General features: G+C 36.7%; 1 protein-coding gene across 1 annotated transcript; it reads right to left on the bottom strand.

Annotated features, from left to right (window-relative positions):
- Positions 1-5831: 5831 nt before the first annotated feature.
- Positions 5832-11299, bottom strand: LOC145771744 (uncharacterized). The gene is made up of 6 exons (XM_082583475.1): positions 10784-11299; positions 10184-10506; positions 9401-9535; positions 9025-9305; positions 8354-8908; positions 5832-5882 (listed from the first exon to the last, which is right to left on the bottom strand). The coding sequence occupies exons 1-6, from the start codon at positions 11134-11136 to the stop codon at positions 5832-5834; spliced, it is 1698 nt and encodes a 565-aa protein (XP_082439601.1). The 5' UTR covers positions 11137-11299.
- Between the last annotated feature and the right edge of the window lie 825 nt (positions 11300-12124).

Raw genomic sequence — 12124 nt, 5'->3', positions numbered from 1 at the left:
CCTTACGCGATGGCACTGTAGGCTAGCCTACTTCAGTAATTTTCTGACAATAAGGTTCAAAGTAGTAAGATAATAGCTTATTTCTAAATTTAAAGACAAATGTTTAATTTACACAACTTACTGAGAGGAAGTATGTCGAAATCTTTGTACAGTAGTGAAAGTTTTGCTCTTCTGTTGCTGAATGTTATTCAGGGATTGGTTATTGTGCAAATGATAAGATTTTGCCATGTTGAAATTTTCTTGAGCAGTTTTTGTGTGCTTGAACTCCAACACAATATGGCATAGCCTATTGCAATATTGACCCTGACCGTGCAAGAGCATAGTTCAGTGGTATCATGCTTTGTTTGTGTAGTTTATAATTTTTAAAAGTATTGCAGATATTTTCGCCAATCTTCCAGATAGATCTTTGATGTGATAATTCCAAATTAGTTTCTCATCAAAAAATATATTATACCAAGATATCTGTTTTGTTTTTTTTGCATTTTTGTGTTGTTTAAATTATAATACATTTAGTTTTGAAGTTGGCCCTCCTTGTCATTCAAGTAACATGTATTGTACATATCGGAATGGCCCGTTTCGGCGAGTCCGATTCGACGAGTCCGATTCGACTAGTCCGATTCGGCGAGTTCCCTATTCGGCGAGAGCCTTTTTCGGCGAGTGCCCTATTCGGCGAGTTTTTGAAATTTTTAAAAGGAAATTATCGGGTACCGTAGCCTAATTATAATTGCCGTTTTTACATAGTTTTAACGTCGCTAAACGTTGAAATTGTGCAGAAAGGAATAAAAATAAAATGTTTGAACTATTAAATTAAAATTCGTCATGTCAGTTCAGTTGTTTTTATTTTTGACCATCATATCAAAAACAATACACGTCGACATAGCAAAGGTGTAGAAAAAGGTAGAAGCGACAAAACGCGAACGTTAAAACGTGCTTGTGACCGAAGTAAGTTATTGAGTTGAAAGAAATTTGGCACGGTCGCAACACCTTCAGAAAAATTTAAGATATGAAGGGAAAATAAAACAAAGAAAATGTTACAAAAAAAATCATGCTTATGTGTATAAGTTAGTACTTTTGAATAGTTAAAATGATTAGTTTGGATCAACAAATGAGAACCCATTGTAGTAACAGAATGAAAAGGCTAACCAAATGTGTGGCCTATCGTTTTAACGTCGCTAAACGTTGAAATCATGTAGAAGAGAACTTTGCTGACTAGGATACGTTGAAACTGAAAAACATTCACAGAAGCCCTACGATACGTTGCATTTTTAAGATAATGTATTCAGACGTTGAATCAATGTACAAATGAAATGTTATGCTAAATGGGTTCTTGGAACAATTCGAAGGGCTTCTGTGAATGTTTCTCAGCTTCAACGTATCCTAGTCAGCAAAGTTCTCTTTTCTATACGATTTCAACATTTAGCGACGTTAAAACGATGTAAAAACGGAAATTTTTGCTGGTTGGGATAACTGGGCTACGGTACCCGATAATTTCTTTTAAATCCAAGCTGTAGGCCACACATTTGTTGATCCAAACTAATCATTTTAACTATTCAAAAGTGCTAACTTACAGACATAAACATGATTTATTTTATTTTTTTTTGTAACATTTTCTTTGTTTTATTTTCCCTTCATATCTTAAATTTTTCTGAAGGTGTTGCAACCGTGCCAAATTTCTTTCCATAGGCGCCGACTTTTCAAAAAACCTTGGGGGGCGAGAAAGGTGATAACGTCATAACCATAGCGCTATTTACTCAATTAAAATAGTCTTTGATTAAGCTTAGTGTCGTGTTTATATTAACAAATAGGTCGCAAACCGAATTTATTAGAAGCGCTGCTTGAAAGGATTAGTTTTACGCACGCAGTACGCTTAGTCGTAAAAATTTTGATATTGTTAGCTCATAATTGGAACTGTTGGAAAACAAGCCGATTCATTTCCTTTTCGTGCGAGTGAACAACAACGATCAAGACAGTGAAGTTATCGAAATAAAACGCAAAAAATCATGATCTCAAGCAGAGTGAAAACCTGGTATCAGTTTTATTAACCTCGTTTCGCTAATTACTTACTTTCAAAGCGTTGACAACGGCGAAGTGTTTTCTCTTCTGTTTTTTATCGAAAGTCTTTATAGTCTTTTATTGAATACGGTAGGTTATACTCGAGTAAAGGTCGAGATGTTCGCAAGTGATTTTCACCTCAAAAAAACAAGTTCAACTAACACGGGACAAGCTGTTGTCTCCAGCTCAGCAATTTTCAAAATGAACGCACTAAAAATCATTGTCGACGTAGATTACGGAGTGTGAAATCGCGTCGGCTTAAGTGAAAGTTTTGAATACGTTTATTTGCAGTGATTCAAACTTAATTTTCAAATTCAATGATTTCTTGTCAATTCTAAACTTTATGCACTTGTTGAGCAATATGCAAAGCTCACGAGACAAAACAGAAAGAGGAGATCATTTTTTTATTTTTGCGTGTAGGATATAATCGTTCTTATTACGTAACATTTCATGATGGTTGAAGTCGATGTCAACCTTAGCGGGCGCATAAAACAATGATGTCAGGTTGGCTAGGTGATAATAGCGGTAAGAGACGTCGTTAATGCAGGCAATATCTGCGACCAAGACCATTAAACACCTTTTCTTTTATCGGTTTTTGATTTAATTCACACACATTGCGAACAAAACAATGCGTTCTGTTGAATCATAATTGATCTCACAGCGGGAAGACCTCGTTGAAAATAGCGCGTCTAATTTAGCTGGTTTACTTAATATTGCAATGAATAGTTACGTGACTATTCCAGCAGTACTCTACCATCTACTTTGAAATTTCCGTACAGTATGAGATAGCCATGCGAGCTGCTGTTTTGCGGGCAAGAGCAACGTAGGCTTTTCTTGCTTTCGGCATTCTTTAAGTCCGTTTAAATTATCTAAATCTCCTTCGCGAAGTGTTTTATATTTGAAACACCACTTGTCATCACCATTTTTGTTGCCCCTCAACCATAAATTTACGGGGGCGCCGGCCCCCCCTGAAGTCGGCGCGTATGTTTCTTTCAACTCAATAACTTACTTCGGTCACAAGCACGTTTTAACGTTCGCGTTTTGTCGCTTCTACCTTTTTTACACCTTTGCTATGTTGACGTGTATTGTTTTTCATATGATGGTCAGAAATAAAAACAACTGAACTGAACTGACATGACGAATTTTAATTTAATAGTTCAAACATTTTATTTTTATTCCTTTCTGCACAATTTCAACGTTTAGCGACGTTAAAACTATGTAAAAACGGCAATTATAATTAGGCTACGGTACCCGATAATTTCAAAAACTCGCCGAATAGGGCACTCGCCGAAAAAGGCTCTCGCCGAATAGGGAACTCGCCGAATCGGACTAGTCGAATCGGACTCGCCGAATCGGACTCGCCGAATAGTAGCAGACCCTGTACATATAATGTCTTGGAGTAGTTGATACATAACAGGCCTCGAAACTGAAGGCGGCCATCGCGGCCATGGCCGCGATTAACTTACAGAAACCAACATTTTGACTTTGTCCGTCGGGTCTCGCTCTTCCGTCGGCCGCATTCATCCGCCATGAAGTTCCGAAAAAAAAAATACGCAAACGGCCTTGTGAGTAAAGTACTTTGCCACTTATAATCACAAAGGATTAGAAAGCAACCAAAGCACCTGATAAATCACAATACACACTGTCTAGTGTCTATGCTTGAATTGTTATTATTGATTGACCCAGCAGGACGATGATGTCTGGTATGAGCAGGATGCAAGTGACATCACAATATATATATATTTATTATATATATATACTTTATTGATGCGATATATTCAGTCTTCGAAATTAGCGTCGGCAATGCGTGAATGGATCATTCAACGTTGTTAAATGTCAAATTAATGTAAAACAAACGTAAATTTCTTATTGGGCATTGTTGTTACCAGGGCTGGAAAAAATGCTTGGCTTCCCGGGAATCTGTTTTTTTGTGAAAAAATTTCCCGTGGTTTACAATCACGATAATGACGTCATAATTACACATTTACACGTTTTCTGGCGAAAAACCTCAGGCAAAAATATATTATCTACGGCCATCTGTAGCTTCATAGTTCCAATAAACAATCTTGGTATCGTATTTTATTCGTAAGCAGGCATGGCGCACTGTTTGTGCCTGATATGCCCACGTTGATCGGAATAAATTGGAACAATAATAGGTAGGCTATAATAAATTAGACGCCGCATGCTTACAAATTAGATCTACTGACCACCGTGTGAATGTCATGAAACAATACGCCATCACGAGCCGCTTGTTACGTACTTGACAAGTTGACAATAACAACACTTCATGCTCGAACGGGTTGATAGTTTGTATACTATGTGCAATGTGCAATTGTGCATGAATAGCGTAACCAATTAGGAAAAATGATATAGGCATTAGGCATATCATATAGCACAAAAAACGGCCAAGCGGATGAACAAATCAATGCACAACAAGTTTCGCTGACAAACACAAGACATAGCGAAAATTACTTACTACTATAACTTACAAAATCACCAGTCCGCTACACGGAAAATGAAACGCCATTAACTTGACAACAAAATCAAAATTACAACGCTAAAACAGCTGTTTTTTTAAATCAAAGAAACCGCAAGCAAGTTTCGTCCATGCGAAATTACTACAAATAATACAATACACTACTTGGACATAAAAGATAGTGACGATTTCTCGTTGTTTAGTCTATCTACCTCAGCAGACACTTTGTACATTTTCGAGCGAACGTCACTGGTAATAAAATGCCATGGTTTTCCTTTGAAATATATATATATAGATCAAGAGCCTGTTTCACGATGCTGTTACACTTGCTTATGTGTGGCCCATTCCAGTGAATGAGCAGCTCGTCGCTAATGTCTTTAATATCTTTTTTATTTGTGGATGTTGCGCTTCCAATAACTTGACGTCACTGTCTTCGACTTCTTTACTACTAGCAATAACACCTGTTTCGTTTGTTTTTTTTGTTGTTGTCCTTGATTGTTCTCCTTGTCTTGGGGATGTGGTCGTTTCTGAGTGGATGAGGAAAACATTTCCGTTAGACTTATTTTACCATATTCTTTAATAGGAAAACCTTGATGTTGCTGACGGGTATGTTCGCTAAGCCTGTCCCTTCGCATACACTCTGCATTCTGCAATAGCCACACCTAATCGAAAGCTTTGATTTAAACGTTGGCGTAGCTGCCATTATTTTATCACCAAGAATTACTGAAAATACATGCTGAACTGAATATAGGGCTAACTTGAAGTTATGCAAATAGTAATAATAACGCCAACACGGGCAGTCGAATAGCCGCTTAGCATCGGCAAGCGTTAATAGACGCTGGCGCGTTTTGCTTGCGTCACCGGGCAAGCGTCTATACACGCAAATTTTTGTTGCTTAACTTTAGAACAACGTTTACGGTCGTATACAGCTTGCATTGCTTCAGTGAATTCCCTAAAGCTTTTGTTATCTATCAGCAATTGTTTGGGTTCAATAAATCATCGTTATGGTTTTGCTTCGTAAGGAAAAAGCTGGTGTGTTTACACCAGTGGTTCTTAACCTATGGGTAATTACCCACATGTGGGTAATTTCAGGATAGCAGGTGGGTAATCAGCTGAACCAAAATATTTAGAATTATAGATGTAACAAACAATGTCACAGCTGTAAGTGGTAAAGTTGTTTTATTACTTACACTTTTTTTGATGTTTTGAGTCCGTTCAAAACAACCAGTGATATTTTATTTTAATATGAAAATTTTCCCAGTGAAGAAGATGAAGATATCCAAGAAGGGTTTTTAGACATGATTTATGAGTCATCTGTCAAGGCTTCTTCTGAAGATAAAAGCTTGGGAAAATCCTGGGGAATGATGGGGAAAGTATATCTAAAAGTTGCGCAAAAAACCACTAACATTGTTGACTATGTTCCCTTCCACTTATCTCTGTGAATCAGCATTTTCAAGTGTTGTTGCTTTGAAATAAAAATCCGGAAACAAGCTTTTAGATCTGGAGTCAGATTTGCGTTGTGCAGTATCCAAAATCACACCCAATATTGCATCGATTGTACACAAAAAACAAGAGCAAATGTCTCACTGACACTATTGATGTCATTCTTTGCATTAAATGCTGTTTTTGTTGAATAACGCTCTTCTATATTTTTAATATGGCATTTTTATATATGACTATACATTTAATATGGCACTGCTGAATTTTTTCCCGTTGTGCAAACGCCAGCATATTTTGATGAATGCAAAATAGCAGTAGGCCTACCATTGGAATACTGGAATTTACAATTATGACATCACAATACCAAAATTTATTTCGTAAATAACGTTTCTTGTAAATACGCATTTGCGACGCTCGTATGAAGACGTTAGTAACGTGATTTTTACAGTAAAAATTTCCCGCGAACCCGTAAATTTCCCGGGAATGTCATTCCCGGATTCCCCATTTTTTCCAGGCCTGGTTGTTACGTAATATAAAACGCCGAGAAATTAAATCGATTTGTGCTGACTCGAACGTTGAATCAACCTAAAATTAACTTACTTTTCTCCCCGTGATTTATTTAAGGCTGGGTTTTTTTTTTCGGTCATTTATCGGTCATTGACCGATTTTTTAGCAAAATGTCCGAAAAAAATATAGTCAATTCGATCAAAATGTCCAAAAAAATATATAGTTAATTGACTATATAAAGTATATATGACTTAAAATGACCGAAATAAATAAAAAATGACCGAATTTTTTCAAATCATTTTGGACAAATGACCGAAAAGTCTCAGCAAAAAAATAAACCCAGATTTAAGGTGAATTACGTGTTACGTGCGTATCTTGTTGCCAGGGATATCTACAACTACGGGATTGCTAACTAGAAAATATCTATGACAGGAGCGGGCCGACGTCAAAATCACCACATTGTGAAGATACGATGCAATCAGGAGGCACTCAGTCAGTGGCGTAGCCAGGACTTTTGAAAGGGGGGGCGGGGTTGACGGCCGGCGGGCGAAGCCCGACGTTGTCTTCGCGAAAGGCGACACCCAGCGGCGGGGGGTCTGGGGGAACTCCCCCAGAAAAATTTGAAAAATTACTTTGAATTTGGTGCGTTCTGAGAGCATTTTCAACAAAAATGTTGGTATAAATATTCCTGTAAAATGGTGCTGTCCAGTGGCATAGCAAAAGGATAAGATCATGTTTTCTTGGGCATTTTTCGGTAATAAAGCTAAGTCTCTATGTTTTTTCCTTGTTAATTCCTGGCTGAGATATTTGAATGTTTGGTATTGGCAAAACTCGCTCTTGTGACGTCACACGCGTGCCAAAGGGGGGTTGTAACCCCCTAAACCCCCTTTGGCAACGCCACTGCACTCAGTCATCTATGTACAAGTACAAAAGTGTACCATGTAACTAACCGTATATTTATGGAATATTCAACTTGCGTCGGCATGTAGCCATCAGGCTAAAGAAAGCTCTACCACAAACGTTAATTATGAATACGGTAAGCATTAAGAGAAAACAAAATGGGTATGCATCGTAACAGGAGTCATAAATTCAAATTAAAACATGTGCAGTAGATATGAAGCAATAAAACAGATAGTTTTCTTTTAGTTACACAAAATAAAGCATAAAAATACTACCCTAAAACACAATAGAGCAGTGGCGTGGTTCGAATAGCGAATACAGTAAAGACGTATAATAACCAAGCACACACAGACATTAGTGCCAAAATAAGCGTTGACAGTGACTAGCTCGTCTGCAGACTACTGATAACCGAGGAGCCTGAAAGGTGTGATAATATTGCGTAAATTCCAACTTTCATGAGCCAAACACCTGAAAGCATTCTCGCTAATGTGGATATAATGCTAGCTAAGCAAGAGCCGAAAAAGTACCGGCATCGACTGAAATCAGCTTTGAAAAGTACTTCAGTACTCCATACTTGGCTCAAAATGTATTGTTGGTACCAGTAGCGGTATCGGAAAAGTACTTCCCACCTTTAATCGCAATGAATTATAACATTATGCACAAGTAATACTGGATAGAAGTCTGGTGACAATCATACGCATAATACATATAGTGTAAAAAAAATGAAAAATACAAGTTCAATACAAATGACATGTGAAGATATGTAAGCATATTTCCTACAACTTAAAATTAGCTGCTACTAGAAGCTTTTGATGTTAGTTTTCTGATTTTTCGAAGCAGTTTAGGTTGTGGTGTATCAACAGTTGGTTGACTGTTAAAACGTTTAAGCTGATTTTTTGAAAAACAATTAAAAGCACATTGCACAATTAAGTCAAAATTACAATGCCCAGTAGAACATTTTGTATTTAGTAAACTAACAAGAATCTTTGATGAGCAAAGCATCTTTTTGATTGCATCAACAAAGGCACGCTGATGACTGTTTAAAGATAAAAACTTTCTCATCATAGAAGGATCATTAATGATGGCCTGATAACACTGAGCAGCCAGTACAGTTGTCCCAAAGCAAAATTCAGACGGTTCACATAAACCTCCTCGGTTAGCCATTTCAAACAGATGCTTATGCTCATTTGGGATGGAGCTCTTCAAATCAGGCTCATCATCTCCCTTTATTAGCAACTCCTTGCAAGCACAGCACTTCGTGCGGCGTACAATGCTGCGTGCAATGTATCCGCTGACATAGTAGGCAATAGCAGCATCCGATTCTGACATATCCTCTAATACAATACCAAGAAAAAAGTCTGCAAGCCAAACCTGCTCTTCATTAACTTCACTACCATCGTCATCATTAGAAAAAATGTCAGAAATTCTTGAGGCTGCCAACAGAGTTTGCTGCTGTAGCAAACTTAAGCAACGTATTTTCTTTTCAGCCAAAAGCAGCTGCTTGACAGAAATAAAGAAATTGCCGCCATTGACCTGTATACAAAAAATGAAACTCAATATATGTAACGCACTAAAAGCAACACCAGCGAATCCTTAGCAAACCATACAGTGATCTCTAATAATACTAGTACAGAATAATATAAACTGACCTGCCTATACCAGCCAAAGCGGCCTTCAATAGGATCCGACATAACTTTGCCTGAAAGCAGATAATCAAAACCATGATTGGTTTGAAGGTAGGTGGCAAGTTCAATTACTGCTCCCATGGACTGAATGCAAGCTGTGAATGTCTCGTTGGAAAGCCCAGCCGTTCCACAAACACGCCATTCTTCAAAAATTTTTGTTGCTTCTTTCAAAAAAAGCAACCCAACATGATTTGTCTCATGGCTGATGCTTAATGGAATGAACATAGGATCTCTTTTCTTCTCTCCTAAACAAAGTACCAAAATTTTATAGGGTTATACATAGGCTCAGCTTATCTGCACTATAGTGCTTGTTTCTTTGACCTCCATAGACTGTACATACCTTTAAAACAAGTTTTAACAGACATTACTTTCCAAATGTTGGTGACAAAATTGATATATCGAGCAGTTTCTGAAAATGCTGAACAAGCTGTGCTGTAATGATCCAAGCCACGAACAGTTGATTCATTGAAAACACCTGCATGCCAAAAAATAACTAGTCAATAGTCACACAAAAATACTAGTAAAGCATTGGCATGAACACAAACACACACCTTGCACATAAATACATAAAATTTATTACCAGCTATATAGCTATAGCTTGAACATAACAAATTTACGCTATGCTGATGATACTGTTCTGTTGGCTGAATCACAAGAAGATCTTCAAGAAATAGTGGACAATGTTAACTCAATTGCCAATTGGTAAAGAATTTAATATGAAAATTAACGCTAAAAAGACCAAATCAATAATAATCTCAAAATCATCAGACACTCCAGTACTCCAAATTATAATTGACAATGAAATTATACAAAAAGTAAAATCTTTTTCCTATCTTGGACATTTAATAACTGAAGATGGGAGGTGTGACCATGGAATTTTGAGACGGATAGAAATTGCAAGAACTACATTTGGAAAAAAGAAAAAATATTTTAACCAATCAACGTTTAAAATTACCAATTCGTCTCAGGATCTTAAAATGCTATATCTGGTCAACACTATTATACAATTTGCACTTGATTACATGTTCTTCAAGTTTTTGAAGAAGTTACATTGAATGCATTTTCTACCAAGTTGTACATTTGTACAATAATGCATTTATAAGAACACTAACCAAACACCTACTGAGAGCATGTAGTGGAGATGTCCGTGAAATGCTGCTTGGATTTAATGAGGATTTCTTCAGTTTGTGAGCAACCTTTAATGCCTTGTCTTCTTCCATAGCATACAGGCGAGACAAATGATGAAATTCTGCAATACATGACTGACCAAGCATGTGCTCATGGCCAGTACAAGGGAGATGCATCCTTTTCCTTTTTACAAAATTGTTGTAAATATTCTTCAGGTTATGAGTAAAATAAAAAAATAAAAACAGTTTTTCCTCTTTTCTCAATGGATGCTCTATGCTGTGCGAAAGCTTTCCACCACACAGATCAACAAACAATTTCCTATAAAACAAAAAGTACAGCTTAAAGTGGTGAAAATGGTATATACAGCAATAGATGTCACTTTGTTTTTAAACAATGTTTATAAAAAGTTGCAAATGCAACAGGCAAAAGTTTGAGTTTTTATTTCATTGAGATCTAAGAGACTATCGAGCATATGAGAATGAAAGCATAATAAAATATTTTATTTAAACAATTAATATATATATGAACAGCTTACGCAGTAAGTACCCAAACAAACTACCGGTACTATGATGTAATTAGAAAAATGTTATCTTACCTGTTACAGACATGATTGTCTGCAGATACAGCAACTACAAAAAAGATATCATTGAGTGCAAGCATCACACGTTCAAACCAACTCTTCAACAAATTAGTGTCAAGTTTTTCTACAGGAATGAGACAAACAACATCTTTGTACTTTCCACTTATTGATTGGACCATAAATGTCAATACAGTTTTTGCAGGCTGACCTTCTTCAGTTAAACCAATGAAAGAGCCACTAGTATATTCAACACGCTGAGCAGTATACACTTCGTCCATCATTAAAACGACAATTCGTTCCCGTTGAGATAATTCAGATGTTCGTAATCTTAAATATTCCAAATCCAGTTTTGCAAAGTCAACAGTCATTCCAGTAGAAAGCTGACGAAGACGGCTTCGACAAGGCAATACAAAAAAATTTCGTAGTTTTTTATAAAGGGATGAACTGGTCAGTTGCCATAAAAATGCAGTAGTGATAGTATTGGTGGAATAGCGACGAGCATTTTTTGGTACTTGGAGTAAAGATATTTGTTCTACAATAAATTTTAATAAAGGCACACATGTGTTTTCATTGCAAATGGTCAAATCTATGGATGCACATTGCTCTAGACATGATGCAGCTAACTCCAACAACTGAGTATCAAATGACTTGCTGCATAGTGATTTACATAATGCCAGTAAATTTGTAAGCTCAGAAATGGTTGTTAAACATTGAGAAGCGAAGAGATGTTTATAAACTATGCGAGGCAGGACTGCAGAACACACATATGCTTGAACTTCCAAAGCATCAGTAACAACAACAGAGGATAGAAGTTTGGGTGCAAATGTGAAGTCTTCAGAAATGGCAATATAATGAAACTGGATATTTGATTCTTTGAAAATAACGACATAACCACTTGGTAATACTTCATTCTGAATATTTGTCTTAAATGAAGCAAAATTTTTGATCACCTCTTGTTGGAACAGATTTTGATTTTGTTGTTCAATGACAGAATTTTCTTTTTTCAACCTGGCAGATGCAGATGATGCAGTTTTGCGAGGCACAGAACTTGCCTTTGTCAGATACTGGGGTAAAGCCAAAAAAACACGAGGAACTGCAACAGATTTTAATCGCTTTCTTTGCAATGTACTTGAACCCCGTACTTCCATTCGATCAATTCTTGTATCACAAGAATCCGTTACAAAGTCATTCTCATGAAAATGCAGGGAACATACTCTGGATGACTCTGTGACAATCCAATCTTTCCTCGGAATTACTTTTATCCATTTTTGTTTTAGCTCATGTTCTTTAGGAAACCTATATAAAGCAATTTTCTCTTTACTGTCATTCGTTTTATAACCAGTTTTACAACCTGGT

The sequence above is a fragment of the Aplidium turbinatum genome, chromosome 6, assembly GCF_918807975.1.
Source record: "Aplidium turbinatum chromosome 6, kaAplTurb1.1, whole genome shotgun sequence".
Lineage (NCBI taxonomy): Eukaryota > Metazoa > Chordata > Ascidiacea > Aplousobranchia > Polyclinidae > Aplidium > Aplidium turbinatum.
Note: the sequence above shows the minus strand (reverse complement) of the source record. Positions and strands in the feature narration are given on the sequence as shown.